The sequence below is a fragment of the Lutjanus erythropterus genome, chromosome 14, assembly GCF_056507025.1.
Source record: "Lutjanus erythropterus isolate fLutEry1 chromosome 14, fLutEry1.hap2, whole genome shotgun sequence".
In the NCBI taxonomy this organism is placed as follows: domain Eukaryota; kingdom Metazoa; phylum Chordata; class Actinopteri; order Lutjaniformes; family Lutjanidae; genus Lutjanus; species Lutjanus erythropterus.
In genome coordinates, this window is record NC_139330.1 from 35,074,580 (window position 1) to 35,098,458 (window position 23,879).

General features: G+C 39.7%; 1 protein-coding gene across 2 annotated transcripts; it reads right to left on the reverse strand.

Annotated features, from left to right (window-relative positions):
- Nucleotides 1-12,802: 12,802 nt before the first annotated feature.
- Nucleotides 12,803-20,849, reverse strand: fgf8a (fibroblast growth factor 8a). 2 transcript variants are annotated; one of them, XM_084735721.1, is made up of 5 exons: nt 20,255-20,849; nt 20,120-20,156; nt 19,114-19,261; nt 16,761-16,867; nt 12,803-13,927 (listed from the first exon to the last, which is right to left on the reverse strand). In XM_084735721.1, the coding sequence occupies exons 1-5, from the start codon at nt 20,284-20,286 to the stop codon at nt 13,643-13,645; spliced, it is 609 nt and encodes a 202-aa protein (XP_084591847.1). In that variant the 5' UTR covers nt 20,287-20,849; the 3' UTR covers nt 12,803-13,642. The 2 variants fall into 2 exon arrangements, with proteins under 2 accessions (XP_084591847.1, XP_084591846.1); XM_084735720.1 differs by having other exon boundaries at nt 19,114-19,294; nt 20,255-20,847.
- Between the last annotated feature and the right edge of the window lie 3,030 nt (nt 20,850-23,879).

The following is a 23,879-nucleotide window of genomic DNA, read 5'->3' on the forward strand; positions in this document are numbered from 1 at the left end:
ATTTTGATATATGATTAATTGATTTGAGTAAGGAAAAAAAGTCCATATTCTCTGATTTCAGTATCTCAAATGTGAATATTTTCTGGTCTCTCTACTCCTGTATGACACTGAATATCTTTGGGTTGTGGACAAAATAAGACATTCAAGGACGTTGTCTTGGGCTTTGGGGGACATTGATTGACATTTTATGGACCAAACAACTAATCGATTACTCAAGAAAATAATCGATAGATTAATCAACAGTGAAAATAATTGTTGGTTGCAGCCCTAATACCAACACTCTGATTCACTTTTTCGCGGTGAAATTGTATTATTATTGATTTATATGTATGATATATATGTAATTCATAAATGTTTACAATAAAACAATATGTTTACAATAAAATGTGTGAGGTGGACATAAGCCTTTATGAACACTGCCTCCACACGATTCTCTACAACTGACACTTTAAAACATTAGAGCTGGTTATGGAACATCAGTACTGGGGAGTACAGACTGAAATGTGTCTGAATTATTCAGGGCTGCAGCCAGAATTTTAGAAATCCTGAGGTCAGGACAGGAGTCCCCCAAGAAAAGCCTGACAAACCACTGGCCTGTGAGTTTGACCTCTTTGAATGATGGTGGAATTGTTCTTTCAAAGCCTGGTCTGCACAGCCAGAAGTACAGATCTGGTGGAAAAAAGAGAAATTACATTTTTTGTATGGGTTCTTCTTAGTTTTCCAGAATAAGATATGGAAAAGTACTGTACTGAAATTGCTGCTACACACTACCAAAGAATCAAACAGTGGTCAGCTCATGAGAAAAACTTTGACCACCCCTGAGATCTTACTTTCACGGATGAGACTTTTATGTTATGATTGAGGTTACATACATAAATGTATACAGCATAAGAAGCAGTTATCTAGTAAAACAGTCAATATCAGAGATTAAGTTATTTTTTTTTTATCTAAAAATTTAAGTGAAAAAACCAACAAACTCAGAGTGGATTGATTCAATTCAAACACAAAAATTCAAGATGAAAACAACTGAGCAACCAAGAAGGAGTAATGTATGTGCTGAATGGAACTGACCCTCTGTCCTCTCAGGTTATCTTCTGTCTGTCATATGTTTTAAGACAGAAACAACTTCCACCCCTGCATATCTGAGAGAACGTTCATGAGACTTGTGATTTGGCATAATTAAAACCCCAATAATGCCATACAAGGCTGTGCTTCCTGCTCCATATATCAGGAAGTGTTCTTTAATAAACATGGAATCAAAGACACGACTCAGGCAGAAGTCACGTTCAAGGATGAGGTAACATATGTACGTTTTTACTGTCACGTTCGCCAGCTTCTTTCCTCACTCTCTGATGTATCCCATGTTTCTCAAGTTCTAGCAAAAGGCAACTAAATCAAAAGCACATAGCATATTTCTGTGTTTTAACACTGCTGGAAACATTTGGGATGATGTCAGTGCACAACTCAGCAAACCATATAACATTGGTCTAGCCATGTAGATAATTTAATATAATTAGAAATATAGAAATATTGTACATCTTAACAACTACATGCTCAGTTTCTTTTAAAACGGACATGATTACAGCCTGTGTTTGCTGCCATAGTCCTTCAGATGGCACCTCCAGCATTTGGAATTTTTTTCTCCAATAAAATTCAATAATAAAAAAAAAGAAATATATTTTTAAATGGACAGTTCAGCAGATAATCAAAAATGCATATTTTTCCCCTGGCCTGTTGTGCAATTTATCCATCTGTGAGTTGCAGAGTTTTAGAGATATCAGCTGCAGAGATGTCTGCCTCATCTGTCGTATAATAGAACTAGATGGCACTCAGCTTGTGGGCCTCAAAGAGAAAAAAACCCTGCAAAATTCAAAACCAAAATCATGACCTGGTTACTAGTAACTAGTAACTGATGAATAATTTTATTTCTTAATTTGAAATGCATTAAATTTGGAGGTATCTGCATACCTGATGAACAGGCAAATGATATTCTTGACAAACGTTCTTCAAGAAGTTCAGATGACTATATGACTCTGCCACCAACTTGTAGAAGTCAGAGGGTCAACAGGGCTGTTTGCTCCTGGGAAAGTCCTCATCTTACTGACTGTTTCTGAGCGTAAATACGAGTGGCTGGAGGTTGTAAGTGCTTTTTGATGGGGGCAGCTTCTGTGTCGGCTTGTGGCATTCGAGGCTGCTTAGGGAGGCAGGGTCGCGTTCTCTGGTCACCCCTGCTATTCTACGGCCTCCACACGGGGGGTCGAGGCAGGGGTTAAATTGCTCCCTAAGCAAATGAAGAAGGTAGCTCTGTTTGTTTATCCGGGGTTAAGGATGACGGTCGAGGCTCAATAAAATGGATGAAAGCGTTGCCCCCGTTTTTCTGCACCGGAATTGCTCCACATTTGCATGGCAGCATTGGCGACACAAAAGGTGTGATTTTTCCCACAAGCCAGTTCTTCTCTGAGGTTCACCCTGGCTTTACAGGCACTGGAGGGGCGGGGGCTGTAATGGAGAGGGCAGACTACGGCCCTAATTTAATCAATTTACACAAAGTCTACCGTCCCTCCAGAGAGTCCGCTATCCTGGATTTGATCTGCAGCGTCACAGACCAGTGGGGTCACCTGTAAAACCATATCCTTTCTTTAAAAAACTCATTATACCAGTATCTTTTTATCGGGTTCCATCATTGAGTTATCACACAGCACCAGCTCTAATGGACTGATCTGTGACTGTGAGCTTCTGCAGGAAGTCTTAAAGGAAAGATCCGTGTGTTAATCCAATGTGGAAGGAGTTAAGCAGATTAATGTCACATATTGTCAAGACCATTTAATTCAGTGCTTTGGGTTCGACAGCCGTTCATAGGTCAGGATTAACCAGTGAAGGAAGTCGCCCATTTTTCAGTGTCCTCTCAGCAGGACAGAAGTGCACGCTAACAAAATGTCTTCATCAGGACAAAGATCATTTTATGGACATGAAATGAAGTTGGATTGCCATGACAACAAACAAGTTGGGGAGATGATCATTTCATATATGACCAGACATTACAAGAACACTAATGAGACACTCAGGCGTCTTCTAAACTTCTAACTTCTACATGTCTGAAAACCTGAAAACATCCGGTTTTAAAGGGACAGTTCATCCCCAAATCAAAAATATATATTTTCACCGCTGCAAATAGTCCCAAGGCGCTCTAATTAACATGCTTTGGAAGTATCCTAAGTTATCTATTCTATATTTAATCTATATTTAAAAAAACATATTTTTTGGAGATATCAGCTATAGAGATGTCTGCATTCTCTCCAATATAATGGAGAGACTGCAGCTTGTGGCGTTCACACTCAGGTTGTGGTGCACAAAGCGCCAAAAAATATATTTGGCAAATTCAAAACTAGGTTACTCAAGGTAATCCACAGACTTTGTTGAGAGCAGTTGAATGTAGGAACTACTTTCTCTCTGCAAGATAATCGACTAGAGCTACTTTAGAATCTACCAGAATGACTTTTTCTACTAGAAAGAAAGTGGTTCTTACATGAGACTACTCACATCAAGGTCCATGGCTATTCCTCCTCAGGTGCTCTACCAACTGGTGCACAGCATCATTCATTACGGAGGCCTCTGCTTGGCAAACAAGGAACTGAAGGACAGTTCTGTGCTTTACCTGGAGTTTGGCACATGAAATAATTGCATGCCTACTGCCATGTGGACTATTTTCTGATTTATTTTTCCCCTCTTACTTTATTTTATTTTATGCAATTTTAACAGCTCTTTTGCTTGTAATTGTCTGTCTATGCATTTCTCTGTTTCCTGTCTGTTTTTTCCATGCACAAAATCAAACTGCTGTCATGGATTAATAAAGTTGTATTGAACTGAATTCTTTTCAGTATGACTCCACTTCATGCATGCAGAGTCAAGAGTCTGGGAGAAAACACCAGCAGTAGAAAAAGGAATTCATAGTGTGTTTTAAAACCAGTGCTGATCTGTTGCATACACACACTCAAAGTCAGATTCTCCACACACACACACACACACACACACACACACACACACACACACACACACACACACACACACACACACACACACACAATGAGTCAGAGCATGCAGGACAGCAAATGTTACTTAGACATCTATTGGCTGTTTGTTAACCTCAGACTGCTGTAAACACACTGGAACAGGCCAATGTTTGAAGAAAGGAAACAAACTTTTCCAGTCTGAATGCACCATAAGAAAAGTAACATCTTCACCGTACTGTCTGCTTTTATACTAACAGAAATATAACCACACATGGCAACACTGAAGGATGGTAGTAGAATGGTAAAGTCTTTTTTGCAAAAGTTTTTCTTATAAGACATGCAACTGACATGCGACTGACAACTATGTAACATGGAATTGATAGTTAGACTAACTATAAACTATTGTTCACATGCTGAAAACAAGGATTTTGCAACTATAAACTTCATTTATTTTTAAATCATTCAAATTTAATTTGGTCGCTAAAATTAATTTTGGTCGTTAAACACACGTTTCAGAGACACATGTTTCTGTGGTGTGACAAAAAACTGCAGGGTCTTCTTTATTTTCTATTTAATGGATTCTATTAATGCTCTTGGTGCCAACATTCAGTGTCAATGCAGGAAGCAGTGTGTCCTTTATTTAGTGAAGCAGAAAGTAAAGGCTCTATAATAGTCCTGAATGGACACGTACTGTACATGGACGCATTCCACACATGAGCAGTAAATCAGTGACTGTACTGTCTGCATGGACGATTCCCAACAAAATGGTGGTATGTAGATGTACGCACAGAGCCAATGCTTACATGTTCTGAAGACAAAATGTACGTCACATGGACCCCAACAGAACCAGAGGCAGGGTAGTCATAATGTTACCTTATTATCTTACCATATCAATATCAATTCTAGGACTGCCCCATAAAAGTAGAAGATTCAAATCGTCAGTTGGAGACATGTTGACCAGATGAGCATGGATGAAATTCAGGACAGGGGAGTTAGGTGTGAGCATGTCATCACAGAGGGATTAAAATACACATAATAATTTAGATTAACATCACTCTGTAATTTTCTCTTTTCAGCAGCTAATTTTTTAAAGAAATTTTTCTATGAAAATTCCTCCTGCAGTGGCAGCTACACTCTCTGTCATCTAGTTTCAAACCAGTCAAGTGACATCCATTAAATGCACATCAATAATACATATTTTAATAACTAAAAATAGGAATTATAGCCAACATAAGGGATTTGTTGAGAATATTTTTACAAATTCAGAGTGAAAACAAACATTGATCTACTAATTCATGTGGACTAATTGATAATCAGAACAAAGGCTTCTTTTTTCTTTATAGCAGCAGCTTGTTTTGTGAAATCTCATGGCATACAACCACATTTATTTCATTTTAGCATTGTTCATTGTTCATATTATCTGTTACTATTATATGTTCCTACTACTATTACTATTAATGCCCCTTGCTTTCAGGCTGCTCTTCAGGATAAAATCAATTCACAACCTCAAGTCATCCTGTCTGCTTGTTGAAGATTTCTTTGATGGGTACAAGCACTGAGGACGTGATCAGACTGAGGGTAAATCTGAATGAAGCCTGGATTATACTCCCAAACAGATGTGTACACAGGACAGCTGTACACACTTTGTATGTGTAGTGGGTCTGAGATGGAGGCAGATGCCTGGAAGGCTCCACAATAACATTATCTTCTGCATCCTGCTTAGAAGTGGTGAACTTGCAGTTTAATATCCAGTGTGCAAAAAGAATTTCACATCCTCATAAGTGTAATTAGTACACATTAGCTCGGAAGGCTAACTTGGTTTGTTTACTATATCACGTGAACATTGCTGTCATCCTGAACATCCTTCCAAATCCTGTTAGAAAATTGGATCTGATTCTGAGTAAAGTTACCATCATTCTCTGGTAAGGTTGGGTACCGAAATTTGGAGCCAACATGGCATTGGTTCCAATAGGACCACTACCATGACCAAACTCTGCAACTTTTCTGCAACTTTGGCCAATCATGATTGCTTCCTACAATTGCTACCAACCACAGCAGGCCCCATGCAAACATCTTAAATGTATGTCTCCATGAAACGACTCAATGTTGAATTATTTTCTATTTTTTTGTATTTCTATTTTTTTTATTTTCTCACTGCTGCTGAAAAGAACACAAGCTTTGTCATTGATATCGATATTCATCAATGCACTTTTATATTTTATAATTCTGTGCATGTAGGTTTAACTGAGTTGAGCTCCAAGAAGATTTGACTTCTTTGTGGAATACCCCCATGTGCACTTCTTCATCTACAAATAAAGCAGATTTTGGTAAAAGCTTTTTATAATCCTGAGACTTTTTTTTTTTTTAGCAAAGTTACTCAGGGCCCTCAAACCAGAGTGTGTTGTTGTTGTTGTTCTTCCTGGAACAAGTTGCCTTTGATTTTTAATGAATTACTGAATTGTAGAAAAAAACCCAAAAGAACTTCCTTTTGCAATTTTCTCCTGGTCCTGCAATTTCGTTGCAAAAAAAGCTTAAAATTATTGCAACATGCATTACAGTTTTCTTTAAGAAAAGCTGCCATGAAATCAGGCAATTTAGGCCACAACAATCCCAACAAAAGGCCTGTGAAATCCTGGAGGGACTGCTTATTTATCGGATAAAATGATAACATTTTCTTGCTGCAGGCAGGAACACACTGAAGCTAGCGTGTTTTGACTTGTGATGGTGAACTTTGTATACAGCAACTGTCATAAAAACCAGTTAAACACAGTGGTCTAGGATTGGGATGAGGTTGAAAAACTGAGACAAATTAATTTGACCATTTTTCACTGAATTGCCTGTATTCATTGTCGCCCCTTCATGTTTGCTTTTGTCACTCATCTTTACCAAACAGCAAATCTTAGCACAACAGCCACAGGTCAGCTCTATGCAAAAATCAATCAATAAAGGTGAGAGTTGCTGAGGGTCTGGACCCACTGTCCTGTGTATCAATCTGTATCAATTTTCGCTGTGAATTAGAAAATGGTCCAAGGGACACTTCGCACCCTTTCAGGGCCAGATTCAGCATGTGTGCTGCAAGTTTAATATCCCTGGTTTAGGCACTGGTACTGTTTTATAAGCATCCTTTAAGCACAGGTATCGGAAAAAACCCTAACATTACCCAACCTTACTCTCAGGCTCTGTAGAACTCCAGTATGAAGGTCTGCAGCAAATGTCCTCCTGAAGGAAATTTATGACAAACTTTCAGTCAACAGTGCTGGAACTATTTGCTCTCCTGCTGGCAAACAAACACACAACCTAACACAGAGAAACTCACTCATACACAAGTCAGACACAAGCACACACAAAACTGATCTCACAGAAATGTATAATCAGTCAAAATGCATCATACATCATATCAGAGGTGGATGGCACTAACTGGATCATTAAGAGGACAGTATCACCTGCTGGGATTGTCCAATCAGATTAAAGGCTGGGGTGTTAAAAGGCGGGAGATGAAAGAATAACACTGGAGATACTGAGAGTTACAGAACCTGAAGGAAGCTAAAGCCTAAAAACAAACACGGTGGTATCATCCCCACGACAGCAAAGCGCTCTGACAGTCTGACATGCTGCTATCTGCTAAAAAGGAAGGAGGAGGAGGAGGGGGGATCTTCATGACTTCAAATGACCTTGTTATCCCTGTTGGGATCAGACTAAGAATACCCTCCCTGTTAGCTTTCCCTGGTCAGGTTTCATGTGGGGAGAAACCAAAGGCCACAGCGTTTCCTTTCTGTTCACTTAAGAGGTGCTGCTTTAACAAGGTTAACACCAACACCAGAGAAGACACAGGTTTACTTCTCAACAAACCTCCCACAAAAATATAAACGCAAACTCAAAAAGATGCTATCAGTAATGTTGAAGTAAAACCAGTTAGACAGAAGAGGTACATAATGAGCTGTGAAATAAGGTGGGTCAGACTTTAATTGCTACAGGTCCTGGGTCTGTGCTGAATTTTTCTTGGAGAGGTGTAGAGGCTGACATGATCAACACCTGCTCCATCTTCAGACAAATAAACAAGCGACTGATTTATTTGGCCGAGTATTTGACTGAGCTTCTCCTTGAATTAGCCAGCCTCAGACAAGTTCACCCTAGATCTTTTATGGACATTTGTGCAATCTTTTTTGACATCATAACAATAGAAATAAATGGTACAGTTTCAATAAAGAGAAACTGATTCAACTAGAAGGCTGATGTTAAGTGTTTGAAATGTTCCGGATAGAAGTCAACTCATTTTTAGAATATAATTGTTTATCTAAATTACCGACCCTGTCTCTCAGACATTATGTTTGTCACCTATTCTTGAGAACAAATCTATTCAAATATGCTTTAACTTCTTTAATTTATAGATGTGCTCTATGCCAGAAAAGACCCTTGTTCCAGACTTCAAAACTCAAAACTTGAAGTGCTAAAAGCCTTCTAAATCTAAAAGTAACAATACCTACTGAAAACATAGGGATGAGAATGTGCTATTAAAATCATCTTTGTTTTAAAATTGTTTTTTTTTTTTTTTAATGAAAACGTGGTCCCTTTGGGCATTAGAAGGGTTAGCTATACCTCAAACTCCATGTGATACATTTGTTCTGAGCCGGGTCCCTCTTCAGTTCCCTGCAGAGTCTTTACTGTTGTATGCTGGATGCATGGTGTTTGAGTTTTCATGAAGAGCTTGATGAGATTGTTCAGCATCGTCTCAACCTTCTTTTGATCGTCTTCACTGGAGGTAAGAGAGAACATATTTTGTTATCTCGGGAGCCAAACTTTAATTAAAGTTCTCAGAGCAATCAATAAAAAGACTTCAATCTAATTGGAGGAAAAGCCTTAGCAAACTTTGAGTTGTCTGGTCTCGGCTCACTTTGGCTCTCGTTTCCAGCTTTGGTCCACTTGTCGTTTGTCTGTTTGTATTGGCTCTACTGGCTCTACTTTCATTTCAGACACAGGACAAATGTTCAGACCTGTAAGAACCTCATTGCATATACTGATACTGCTGTCTCCTACTGTAGCTTCTGAGGACAGGAAGACAGTGATGGATAGCTGACCACAGACAGCTAACTAACAAACAAGTTGACATTATGTAAACACTAAATAAATCCACTGTGGTGTAGATTGTGGTGTCAGATTTGCAGGGGTTGTCTTGTACTAATTGGAGGTAGTATACATACTATATCTATATAATATTTAACGAGGTAGAGCAGATCAACCATTGATCCCAGGGTTGGGGGTTTGATCCCCAGCTCCTCCTGTTCATATGCCACATAGGTCAGTTTATAATGAAGCTGCTTGAATCAGTTTTCGGTACACTATTCACAGCTTTTCAACATCTTGAACCAATTCGGCTTGTTGCTGCTTTGCTGCAGCTCCACTGTTTACCTGCATTTAAAGAGAGAAAGTTTCTACATGTAGATCGTAAACCCTTGAATATTACACCACATTGAGATCAGTTGAAAAATAGTTACAGTGCTTTTCATCCAGCAAAAAAGCAGCTCCCTAATTTACTCAGATTTGTTCACAGATGAGTTTTGCCACAGATGATTGAAAGGCCAATGCGACTTCTACGCATATATGTCGGGAAACGTGTTTTTTTACTTTCTTTCTAAGAGTTAGGTGAGAGAGGATGTATTAATAGTCCCTTTCACACATGCATTGCAACCCTGAACAACCTAAATGACCTATTACCTAAAGGAGCTGTATGTATGGAAACAAACATCTGACCAATATGGAAGGTCTATCATGGCACTGGCAACTGCTGACGGTAAGTCCTGATGCTAAAACCAAAAATGTTGGAAAAATTCAAGGGACAGCAAGAGACACGGTTATTTATGACCAAATTACAAACCAGCTACACACTACACACTCTCTACCCCGGCACGCTGCTTCACCTAAACCACACCGAGTATTTCCATTAGGTAAGAATGTGTCTGACACAAAAAATATCTTGTTGTTTGTAAGGTTATCAAAAGTATTTTAGAATTGATTCATTTTCAGCACTGTGTGTTTAAAACAATACGATATTTGTATTATTGTATCGAAAGAACCAAAGCTACCAAAAAATGATCTAAGTACTCATGCAAGACCTCAGTTCATTCTTCTTTGTCCTACCTTGAATTTGCTTTAACTTAAATTTGCACCAAAAAAAGAAAGAAAATGGCATAATATCGAAAGAGGTATTTATTTATTTACTTACTTACTTTATCAATTCGCTTTTCATTGTCTAGCAAACGTACAATTTGTAAGCGCTGCCACTAGAGGGCTCTCTCACATTAAAACTATAACTAAACACATAGTTATGAAGCAATGTGGGATCATGGGAGTTGTGTTCTTCATTGTTAACCAGCCACCACTGCAGATAAAAATCTATCTGAGGTGACCCAGACAGAAATCACCTTCACGGATGCGGTAATGTGACACATTTTAGTCACGTTATGTTTAGTCATATTTGTCAGCTGTCATTCTCTGACACATCCGACATATCTGTTGTTTTTTGGGAAGTTATACCTACTCGGGGCTAGCAGGGAAATGCATCATAACCTTGAATAAATGACAGATTTCTCTGGGTTTGAACACTGTTGGAAACATTTGGGATAATGTTCACAACTCAACTTGTCATTGCAATTTTTGTGCCCATATTAACAGGTTAGAGTGACCACCCAGCCCATTCATACAGGCTGTGAAATGTACTCAAGTATAAAAGTAAAAAATTGCCCTCTGAGGGACATTTCTACCTTGTCAGGTTGTTTTGTCTCATTATGTCTTTAATGTTTCTTTTTTTCATCTTGTTACATCTTTTATGTAACTTTCATCTTGTAATGTCTTACGTTGTTTTCATTGTTACGTCTTTTACGTTGTTTTCATTGTTACATCTTTTACGGTATTTTCATCTTTTTGCATGTTAATATAATTTTCATCTTGCTATGTCATTTAAGTAGCTTTGTTTTTTCACATCGCTTTCGTCTTGTGTTTTATGTCATATTTGTTTTGTCACATTGTTTGTTGGTTTCATCTTGTAAAATCTTTTACAATTTTTATATTTTTATGTCATTTACATTTTTTAATTTTGTTGTCTTTTACGCAGTGGCAGCTGGTCAATAGAGGGCACTGCCTCACCTCGCCCCACGTCTTAAAACTTCAGTGAAGAAGATTTAATTACATCATAAAGCAACAACAACCAGAGGAAGATGATAAATTCTAAGAACATAGTGACAGTGGAACTCAGTCTCACACTGGCACCAGGTGATCTTCAGACAGGTGAGCAGCTGGATAAAGTATTCACATCCTTTACTTCAGTAAAAACACTAATACCACACTGTGAAAATACTCCACTACAAGTAAAAGTCTTGCAGTCAAAAAGTATGTTAATATAGTAAAAGTAGGTAAATATTTTCAGCTGTTCTCAGTATGAAAAGTAAAAGTAACCACTGTGCAGTAAAATGCTGCCTGTCAGTAACTAGTAACTGTAGCTGTCAGGTAAATGTAGTGGAGTGAAAAAGTTACGTAGAACTATAAAGTAATATAATGTGGATGTAATTTGAAATTAGACTTTGGTAAAGTACTTGAGTAAATGTACTTAGTTACATTCCCACACTGGAGATGATAGAAGCTGAATGTGTGGTGTCGGTCTGTTACAAACTTTTAAATAGTTGATGTTTTGCGAAAAAAAGTGTGTGACACACCTCAAAGTAGGTACTTTATATAAACCTGTCAAAGACATTTAACCACAGAATCTCTGAGACATTTACATCTCTCAAATAAATTTTAAGCTATAAGATGGTAATTTTTTAAAACTATATTTTAAAATTTATTTTCTATTAGTTTTAGTATCTATTAGTTATTTTCTAATAGCTTTTAATGTGTTCATATTTTTCTTCCATTGTCTGAAGTTTTGTGGTATCAAATTTCTTTCATACTTATTGAGGTATTTTTTACTTACTTTAGTCTCATAAATTGTAAAATAAAATATAATTATTATAAAGGATTTGCACTAATTAAAGTATCTTAACTTACCTTAACAAAGCAAGTTCCATTGGTTATAAAACATGTTCATTTAGTTAGGCAAGTAAAAATAAAGGTCCTTTTCGTATATTAAAACACAATGGTGCAATACCTTAAAATGTTTGCCACTATAGCCCCCCTGTAGAAAAATTTAGCAGCTGCCACTGCTTTTACATCATTTTCATCTTGTTACATCTTTTACGTAGCTTTGTCTTGTTATGTTGTTTTAGTCTTGTTACATCTTTTGTTATTTTCATCTTGTTATGTCTTTTACATTGTTTTCATTGTTACGTCAGACATTTTTTCATCTTGTTACATCTTTCACATCATTTTCATCTTATGTTTTCCCTCATTTTTGTCTTACTATGTCTTTTATGTAGCTTTGTCTTGTTTTGTTGTTTTCATCTTGTAACATGTTTTATAATCAATAATTCCCCTCAAATGCATTAAAACCAAAGAAACAGGCCTGTTCTGAAAATTTGAGGTGGAAAGTACAGATATTTGTGTTGAAATTGTTTGTTTGAATTTGAAGTTGTTGGATAAATAAATTCTCAAGTAGAGATACCTGAAGAACCTACTTGTGTGCAGTAACAAAGTATTTGTACTTAGTTACTTTCCATCTCTGGGCTCCTGCATTGCACCATAATTGAGGATATATTGTGTGAGTGTAAAGGGACAAAGATGTGTAGAGGCACCACAGGCTGTTCAGCTAACCTGTGTGTGTCTTTTCATTTCAGGGTTTGACAGACGGGTCCAAAACAAGCATGTACCAAACAAGAGTTTAATATCAGTATTTTAATGTACATTTATTACACATTTTAAATAAATATTCCATCCTTAAAATTATTTTACACATCCTCAAATAAAAATATATTTATATATGTATAAAAACAGACATTCAGGGGGCAACGAGAACACAAGAGGGTGGGGGGGCAGTGGACGTGTCGAGGGGCTCCTTACATACACTTCAATGCATTTTGTACAAATCAACATTACAGTCAGAACAGGAAACCTGTGATTATCAAATGTAGCTGCCACATCGTTCCGTCAGACGCTATTAAAGCTCTGTTTGCTTGAACTGTGTGAGAAAAGATACAGAGTGATCCCAGACAGCACTGCAGCGTTCCCACCGCATGCTTCTGCAACGTTTACCGGCGCAGTGTGTGACAGTTTGTGTCTGTGAACGCAGCGTTCCCTGGCAGTGCGGTCAATCAGGGCCCTTCAAGTCTCCTTGAGCAGCAGGCGAGAGTCCAAAAAACGACTCCACTGGTCAAAATGAAACAAAAAAAACAAACACTCTACTAAGATGTCCCCGATAAGTCAGACAATGAGTTATGTGCATCTAAAAACATCTTTTTGTTGTCTTTTTTACACTAAGTCTGGAGTACAAAAATAGATTTCTCATGTTTTTTTTTTCTTTTTTTTTACTTTGAGAAAAATAGAAATCAAACTACACATTAAGATATAGTACTGCTCAGTATAAAAATGTCTCTAGAGGTTGTTTTTGGAGAGCAGAGGAGTGTGTCGGCTGCTGGTAATTCAGTCAGTCTGTCAGTTTCTCCTCTTTCTCTCTGTCTTTTCTATCTTCCTCCCCCTCCTCCTCCTCCTCAGCGCTCTGATGAGTACCGCGTACGTTTAGTCCTTTGACTGAAGGGGTAGTGGATGAAGTCGAAGGGGCGGTGGTGGCTCGGGTGGGCGGGCTGCTGCCCCTTCGGCAGCCTCTTCATGAAATGGACCTCGCGCTGGTGCTGGCGTGTCCGCGAGCCTTTCCGTGGCCGCCCACGGCGGGTGAAGGCCATGTACCAGCCCTCGTAGCGGGCGTTCCTCAGCGCCGTGTAGTTGTTCTCCAGGACAATCTCGGTGAAGATACAGTCTCGGCCTTGTCCGTTTTTCTGCACAAACACACACACGGAGAAAAAACAGTCAGTGGGAATGTTCGGATGAAGATTTACAGATGGGAAATATCAGATGTATAAAGGTTTCCCTGTGCAGCCTGCCCCCTGCATGCGCACACACTCACACACACACACACAGCCCTCCCCTCATACATGCAGCATATGCTACAGTCATTACAGATCAGAGAGAGGGGGATGACAGTAAGCGATGACTCTTCTCCCCCTTCAGAAAACATCCAGCAGCCCTCGTGGTGTCAGGAGCTGCAGGACGGACCCTGCAGCCATAAAGCCTTAATCAGCCCCTGACTGTCACTTTCACTCCTGGTTTGATCTCCTGTTGCATTTGTGGCTAAATTTAACCACTTGAATTGAATAACAATCAATAGATCCTTAAATACATCCCAGCAGTCCTCTGCTGTGCGCCCCATTAAGATCAGGGGGTCGACTTTAGACAACAGAGCAGCTCAGGGGTGAGACGGTCAATAAAGAGGTGTGTGAAGTGTGACCTCCAGTTAAAAAACATCAAACAATCTCCATCAATGTACAGTAAGGTCAGCTGACTGTGTGGACACACAGTGCCAGCCTACTGTAACCAGCTCCCACCTTTTTGGACAAAATAGTGTGTTAAAAATAGTCCTGTGTGCACATTCATACACGCAAAAGACTGTTCATTCTTTCTCTCTTCAACACACACACACACACACACACACACACACACACACACACTGGGGCCGGGGCAGGCTGTGACTGGGCCGGTAGCGAGGGCCAGATGGTGTACGAGGCAGGGTGCAGGGTGGGTGGAGGGGAGTGTGTGTGGGGGGCTGCAGAGAGGCTGGCAACTCTGTTTATTAGCCGTCACAGTGAGAGAGAGAGGGCCACTGAGAGAGCCTCAAACACACACCTATACACTCGCAAAGCAGCAACAGCAGCATAGTTAAAGCCTAGCCTGGAGTTTAAAGGTGCACAACAATCACGTATCATATAACTATCATTAGGGTTCATTATACACTCTGTTGTACAGGAAAGAAAACACCTTACATTACCGAACTGGTCATGACCAAAAACACACTCAAACCTTGTAGGTTAAACTGGTGCAACATGCTCAAATGTAGCATCATGACTACTGCTGTCTACAGAAAGCCAAAGCTGCCTGTGGATTTGAAGATACGGTCAACAAATCCTGCGAAAACACCCAAACCACCAGTGAGTTAGTCTGTCTCTCAGTACTTTCTGACTTCTCTGCTCTGTGTGGCCCCAAGCCCATTAAACCTTAAAGAACAGCTCACAAATATGCAGTTCGTTTTTTTAAAAACGCTCTGTAATTTCCTAAAACAGCTGGGCACCGTAGTTCCTCACAAATGTTCCTGAAACAGGAGGAAATAGTGCATTTGTTGGGAACTATTTTCAGCTGTGGAGTAATACACATTTGGTGAGAGGAATGAGGTGCATCAGAGTTTGGCCACACTTGGTAACAGGGGGTTGTTGAGATTAGAAAAAATATAGAAAATTAACAACCTTGTTTTAAAAGTAGGACTGCAACTAACAATATTAGCTCATTATTTTCATCGTCAGTTAATCTGTTGATTAATTGATTAGTTGTTTGTTCTGGTGTCAGAAACTTGTGACAAATGTTAAGTGTTTTCCTCAAAGCCCAAGATGATGTCCTCGGTGTCTTATTTTGTCCGCTACTGAAAGATATTCAGTTTACTGTCAGAGAAGAGTAAAGAAACCAGAAAAAAATTCACATTTGAGAAGCTAAAATCAGACACTTTGAAGTTTTTTTTCTTTAAAAAATACAATTTTTGTCCACGATACAAAGATATTCAGTTTTCCTGTCATGGAGGACTGAAAAACAGACAATATTCACATTTTTAAGAAACAGAAATCAGAGAATTTGGAAATTTTTATTAAAAGGTGACTCAAAACAATTAATCAATAATAAAAATAGTTGGTGATTAATTTAATAGTTGATTAATAATTGATCACTCGATTAATCATTGCAGCTCTAGAGGTTGATGTTCATTGTGTAATTTTAGGAACTATATTTTAGGTAATAATGTATTGATCTGCTGTGCAGTGATCTCTATCTGTATCTTATTATCCACCACTTTGGACTCACATGGTCATGGGAAAAGTAGTCCCAGCATATTCAAAAATGTCTTCATTTTCTCTATTCACTGTGAATTTGACAGCAGACTACAAACCAGTATATTTTACAGTTCTTTTTGCTTTACAGCTCAATAATTTTTCACTTTTCACAAAATCTAAGATGGAGTGCCAGAGCTAATATCATACCAAGGTCTAATGGATAATTTGGATTTCTCTGCACTCAGCATTTGTAGAGCTGCAGCATTTAGTCAATTAATCAATTAGGCAAATGGAAGAAAATTAATTGCCACCTGGTTTGATAATTGATAATCATTTTAGACATTTTTAAAGCTAAAATGTCACACATTTGCTGGTTGCAGCTTCTTAAATGTGAGGATTTGCTGCTTTTCTTTCTCATTTCAGACAGTAAATGAAGAGTATTCAGGTTCTGGTCTGTTTGTTGGACAAGAGAAGCAATTTGGAGACGTCATTTTGGGTTCTGGGAAATTCTGATGAGCATTTTTCACATTTTATAGACTAAATAATTAATCAGTGATGAAAATAATTGTTAGTTGCATCTCTAAACCTTGCCTTTACAGCACAGAAGTCCAGGAGACAAACCCTCCTCTAACTCCTCTCGCTGAGCTGCTGCTGCAGCCGTTGACACTTTGACCTCAGCTAAAATAAGGTTGCCAACCTTTTGCCTCTGCTTCTGCTGCTAGAGCTCAAATTTGCTCCTCACCTTGCCGATGAGCTTCCCCCTCTTGTTCATGCAGATGTAGAAGCCCGTCTCAGCTCCCTTGATGCGCACTCGGCTCCCGAACGTGTCTGTTTCCACGATGAGTTTAGCTGAAGAAATAAAAAGAAAGAGTTTGTTAGGAAAATACAGCTTAGAGCAGGACGGCTGCTACAAAGGTTTGTGTGATTTTGTATTTTAAGATGTCTCTTTGGTGCCTGTCCTCAATGAATGACTTAACAGTGCACATAAAAGCATCGACAACACACGCTGAAATGCTTCAGTGTGTTTCCAAGCATGCATCTCTCCTCACACACACACACACACACACACACACACACACCAAAACCTATGGGACCATTCCTGGGGATTTATGCAAGCTGAAATTCTTGCAAAATGATAAAACCACGTGTCTCCTGATTCTTTGAAAGCTAAAGAGGCCGTCCTGGCAGGCCCATCAAGAATTCCTTTTCAAATAAATCTGAATTGACCTCACACACACATAAAGCTCCACATTTGTCTCTATATCCTGAGAAGTAGTGAAAGAAGCAGGAAATATGGACGGTTCACAGAGCATGACTTTATGGAGCTTTGTGCATTTTTTACATAACTTTTCAACAAGATCAAATAACAAGACAATGTTGGAGAATTTCATTGTCATTGAACTTTTGCAGAGTGACAGATATCTCCAGGTCATTTCATTGTGTTCGCTCTGCAGTGATCTGACTTTCTCATGGATATTGATCCAGAACATTAAAGCCAACAGCAGATGACCTTTAATAAATTCCACTTTAATCCACATTGTCTCATAAAAATGGTTCCATGGCGTCGGCCGCAGGGGTCACTGAGGATGGTCAGGGCCTTTTCCACCCACCCACTGACTAACCACGACACGGCTCAGAGTTATAGTTGTGGTCGGGAGCAGCAGTTACAGCTGAGCACAGTCTGACTCACACACACACTTTCACAGTCCCCTCTCTCTCATTTCATACAAAATGACTTCAGGTGACCTGAATAGCTCGCACACTCGTTTTGAGGCCACACACGTGCTCACAATCACATCCTGCAACAACCCTCAACTCCCTGCACAGACAGCAGCAACACACGCCATCATCAGCAGGTATTTTAGTGGATGTTCTTTATGGAATCCACTCAAAACACAACAAAAACTGACGTCTGCAGAGTTCGGGGTTTGGGGTTGAAAGCAGGGGTGGAGAGGGGGGGAGAAGGCGCTATGCAGGAAATGTTCTGGAGGTAGAAGTAAGATGACTTCTAATGGCTCTTCCAGACCTGCGGGATCTCTGGAGGATCACCTCCAGCACCATCTACAATCCAGCGGACAGTTTCTCTGAGCGCTGAGCCTCTTCCCCACAAACAATACAGAGAGGGATCACAAATGGTACAGGGGGTAAAATTCTGCTAATAGAGTGGGGGGGGGGGGGGGGGGGGGGGGGTCACTTTGGTCCGGAAATTTAAGAATCTTAAGAATTAATGAAATTTCATTCAAGTTTTTCCTTGCCAGTGTCGCCTCAGTGCTTGCTCTTGGTGGGAGTTATTGGTTCTGTTAGAAATTTATTATAAAACATACAATATATATATATACAATAGATATTCACAATATGCAAAGTGCCATTAGATAACTTCAGATGATTTGGCCTATGTAATAAAAAAGACTGAACAAATTCTGTAAATACACTAGAAACATTTTGTCTTATTGCTGATTTACAAGTCCTGATGAGAGAAATAAAAACATTTAAATTAAATATGTGATTTTTAAGCTGAGTTACTTTTGATCACTTTCATATCTCAGATATTTTGTTTTTTTAAATGCTTAAGGCCTGAGGATACTGCAGCACATATTTCACTGGTTTAATGACATTGGAATATTGGCCTTTAGCCATGTTAGGAAAAAACTGCTGGGAATAATGTCAAAAATGAAATTTAGAACCAGAAAAGAATGCTGGAAATAACATTGTCAAAACTAGGCCTATGAAATAGGAAGAATCCATTTTAAAATCTAAAAATTTAACAGTAAATTAGTATAAATTTGCTGGCCAGCGGAGACAGAATGTGAGAAGGATTAAAAGGATTGAAAAAACATCCATGGAGAAAATTAATAAAAACCGGAAAGCTGGAAATTCCATTCGCTGAACGGTCACTGAAGTGCACAAAATGAACGATTTTTTCAAATTAATATAAAATGAAATAAATCCATGCGGAGTTTCAAGGAAAAAATGTTAATTATTTAAAAACCAAATCTACAAAAATGAATAAAAAATAAATAAAGTTGAAAGGCTCTCGGAGGATTTTTTAGGGGTTCATTTTCAGTGTCGGGTACCACAGAGGGAGATTCTCTTACCGTGCACGTCTCCATCGTCGGCCATGGCGTTGATCTTCTTGTTGGGCAGGACCTGCACATGCTTGCCGCTGGTCCGGCTGTACAGCTGGTAGATCCGGATCAACCTGCGGCTCACACGGTCCGTCACTTTGCTCTGCTCGCTTACATGCTGCGTGAAATTAGGCGGGGACTGATTGGTTACCTGTCAGAAATTAGATGTCACCACAATCATCAGTATATGTACAAATTTTTAATTTATATATTTATGTAATTTTACTGAGATTAAACTGAGCAAGAGGGAGAGAAAAAAATGAGGACTGAGAGTGAAGCCAATTGTCTTCTGGTTACGGTAGGAAACGATTTAAGCGCTTAAACACAGAGGGAAAAGATCTCCTAACGCAACAACAGCTTGTTGTTGTTTTTTCCACCAATGACAAGTGTAACAAGTTCCAGGAGAGCCGTTGCCAAATTAAATTAACAGCTTCCAAAAAAGACGCACGGTGTGATTACAGGTTGTGCGTAAAAGTGCGCCACAGCAGCGCGCACTGCACAAACACTTTAAGTGTTCCACTTCTCATTCCTTACAATGTCAACTAACAACTTTAACTTTATGTTTTATTTTTCTTTCACTTCCATCTCTGTCTCAGCTGTGATGGAATGACTGCTCCGCTGCTGACGGAAACATTGGCCCTGCTCACTTCGAACCCCACGACATTTTTCACAAGACTCGCGAGCATTTCCCTCTGCCCCTCTGCCCCGTCTGTGCCCGCGCGTCCTGTGCCAGGGCCGGTGTGTTCCATCAGCAACCTGCCAGCAGGCCGCGCGCCCCGCAGCCCGCCGCGCCGTGGGAGCCATCCCATATTGTTGTATCACATAATGTTGTGATGATCCCTCACCTTTCCTCTCCTCTCGCTGCCGCGCTCTTGCTGCCATATGTTTTAACGCTAATCCTCATTTTTACGCACAAAAATTTTAAAAAGGAATAATCTAAAACATTTAAATGAAAGAAAAGAAAGCGGTGACATACCTGAGCATAGTAGCAGAATGCAAATAAGTGTAGAAGCCTGCGAAGAAAGAAGAATAACATGCATTAATCAGCTGCGTGGAGGAGCATTAACGGTGCGTAAAAGAAGAGTGGAGGTGACGGAGGAGAAGCACTCACAGATAGCTGAGTTTGGACGGGACGGGTCGCATGTTGGATGGAGGTGATTAAAAACTCTTCCAGTGAATAATTCTGAGCCGGATCCGCTCAGAGCTGCAGCTGCTTCCGTTACAAATCAAACAAGTCCAAAAAATTGACCAAAATCCACAGAAACAGGTCAGAGAGAATCATGCGCGCACGGCGGACACATTCTTCACCAAATAGGCGTCCATAAAAATGAAATAGAGTGATTAATGAGAGCTTCTCATTCAGACACAGGCTGTGTCTTTCTGTCAGAAAGCTTGAGAGTCTAAGTGCACTTGCAGAAGCGGAGCTGTGCGCTAAAGTTTGTTAAAGCCGCTGCAGGGTTTAATTCTTCTTCTCTTTTTAAAACTCCGTGCTGTCAGGCTGCTTCTCCTGCTCTGTAATCCCTGCGGTACTCCTTCAGGTGTGTGAGCGCTCCTCACTCAGTGTCGCTCCGTTCGGCTGTCTGTGTCAGGACTGCAGGCAGGACGCTCCTTGTCTCCTCTCTTCTCTGCTCCCATCCCACTCCTCTCCTCTCCACACCACACCGCTCACTACTCCCAGTGTCAGCGCTGCAGCCTCACACACCCCCGGTTAAAATGGCAGGCTGATCTGCGAAGAACAAGCCCCCTTTTTCTGCAGAACAAAAGCCCCGGCCCCCGCTCCCCCCCCACACTCCCTCCCCTCTCTCCCTCCCTCCTCCCCCCTTGATTTAAAACATCTCTTTACCTGAGGAGCGCTCCACACTTGGTGTAGAGAGGGGGAGAAAGAAGAAGGCGAGGAGGAGCCTGGAGCTGCTTTGCCCTCTGCGCGCACTGCCACACCAAAGTCTGAGAAAAAAACCCCCCACTAAAATACAAAATGATCACACACACACACACACAGGTCAGAGTGTTAGGGATGAAGGTGAGCTGGAGCCCTCCTGCTCATCCCCGCTCATCTCTTGTTCTTCCAGTTCTGGGATGGAGCTGCTTAGCTTTGTGTATTGACAGAGTAAAGTGTGAGACATATTAAAAGGATTACAGGCGATTAGCGCTTCTCAAACACCCCCTCCCTTCATTTGATACAGACACAGAGAGCCGCAAACTCTCTTCTTCTGAGCTGTGGAGACAAACAGGCCTTTAGGACGCATTATTCATGCATTCATCCAACATGACGTCCTGGACAACATGACAGAAGAATCAGACACCAAGTTTGGGACGTTCACACATCAAACAGGCCCATTCTGTGTTTGACATAATGATGCGCCACATTAATTATCTGCAAACTGCTCCTTTATTGTAGAATGGCCATTGAATGCGCCCATTATCAGTTAGACTTTATTGATTGATTTGACCATTAATTAGTCTGCTCAGTATCGACCACAACAAGCACACAGAAACCAGTCTGATTAATAAACATCATTTAAGGTGTCATTAAATTAGATGAGAACCATTGAGAACAAGAGGCAGACTGATATATCATCAGCTGATATTAGCCTGTCACTGATATATCAGTATCAACATTATCAGTGTATATGTTGTGGAGTTTGTTTTATCTATCTATCTATCTATCTATCTATCTATCTATCTATCTATCTATCTATCTATCTATCTATCTATCTATCTATCTATCTATCTATCTATATAGATGTATACATTTATATTAGGTCTGTCACAACATTAGATTTTCACTACACAATTAATATAATATAATATAATATAATATAATATATTTGTTTATTGTACATTTGTACATGATATCATCATATGTGTATTATTAACATGATTACTAAATACACCTTTATCTGTATAAATATAATGATCAATTAATCAGTTATTGTTAAGAAAACCTAAAAAATGCAACCAAATACAATTTTTCCTCTTCAATTAAAGCTTCATTTCCACAGCAACATGTTGTATTTTCTCTGACAGCATTACACAACTTATGAAACAGCAAAAAAGTCCTACATAATAAACACATATACTTGAATATCAGATGATGTGTGGAGTGCACTCATTAGAATACTCTTAAATAATCTTAAAATGTTATATTTCAGATCTGTATTTAATAGTTGATCAATTAAGTTTCATTTGATCAACCAAATCTTATCAATCAATTAGTCAATCACCACTTATTCATGATCATATTTACATATACATGCGTTTTTGTCTCTTTTTTGGCACTGGTTTATTACCATATGTGTATTACTAACATGATATAAATACTCAGTTTTTAAAATATCCTGGTTATCATCAAAACAAAAACCTCTATAATATTAAAGTGTGAAAGTTAACTGCTTCAGTGCCTTACTGTCATTTTGTGTTTTCTTTTTTTTTAGTATCGGCACCAACCCCAAAATTCTCCATCACTCAGCTTTGTATGTGGTGTAAAAGTAGGTCCTTGTGCAGAGTGAAGACTCAAGGACCTGGAAGGTGCAGGATTCAACATGACTTTATTTGTGTCTATACAGGGACATTTGTCCTGGACAGAAAGGCTGACACATGAAAATCAACAGCAGAGCAGGAGCCAAACAAAAGGTGGCTCCTCTTTTATTAAAGAGTAAACAGTTTCTTCAGGGTGACTTGAAAGGCTGCAGAATTATGAATAAATAATGTTCATATTAGCCTTTTTAGCCTGTACCCCCTTCCCTCAGGAGACTTTGCCTTTTGCCAGGCTGCCATTGTAAATAAGGTATAATCTGCAACATTTACCTAAAAAACAATGTATAGACTCATAAGAGCCAGTAGAAGTGTGTGGTGGTGTGTGTATCTGCAGATACCCTGCAGCCCCCTGCCTCTATTCCCTTATTTTGTCTCATTATTTTACTTCTCAGGACCCAAAACACTGATATTTGATGTCCTGATGTGTTTAGGAACAGCCCCATCAAATCCTACTGACTCTACCTTTCAATAAAGGTTGATTTTAAAAAAAGAAGATAAGAAATAAGACAGTTTCATCATGTACAAACAGTTTAACCCACAGCCTCCAACCATCAGTTCCACTGTCAGCCTGTCATACACTGCTGGGCCACCAGTGGGCGCTCCAGAGGAGATGATTAGGTGTAGTTACCCCCAGTGTCCTTGATGCTGTAATATGACAGTACAGTATTATTAAAGACGGTGTGTAGCAGTGTGTGGACGGATGGAGCTCTGCTCTGTCTGTAACACATGATGCTGGAGTCACTCCATCATCTGTTATCTGCTGCACTGACAGGCCTCATGTTGTCACATGGTTTGTTTTTCTGTTTCCTTCCCTCCCTCCCATTAGCATGAGTGTGTGTTTGTGGGTGTGTGTTAATACGTGTGTGTGTGAGGATACAAATTAAGCATGTAGCTCTCATGTGAGACGTGAAGTGGGTCAGTGCGTGTAAGACCATGTGCACAAGAGTGTTGGGGTTTGACTAAAAACTGTAATGAAAGCTAATCGAGTGTGTGTGTGTGTGTGTGTGTGTGTGTGTGTGTGTGTGTGTGTGTGTGTGTGTGTGTGTGTGTGTGATGAGCGGCAGGTAGCTGCCACTCTGTACCCTGGCTCAGGGCCTGGCTGCCCTCCCCTTAACCCCAGGAGCCCTGCATCCATCAGCAGCCCTGCGGGGGGCACACACCCTTCCCCCTCTGCTCCTCTCCCTCTCTCCTCTCTGCTC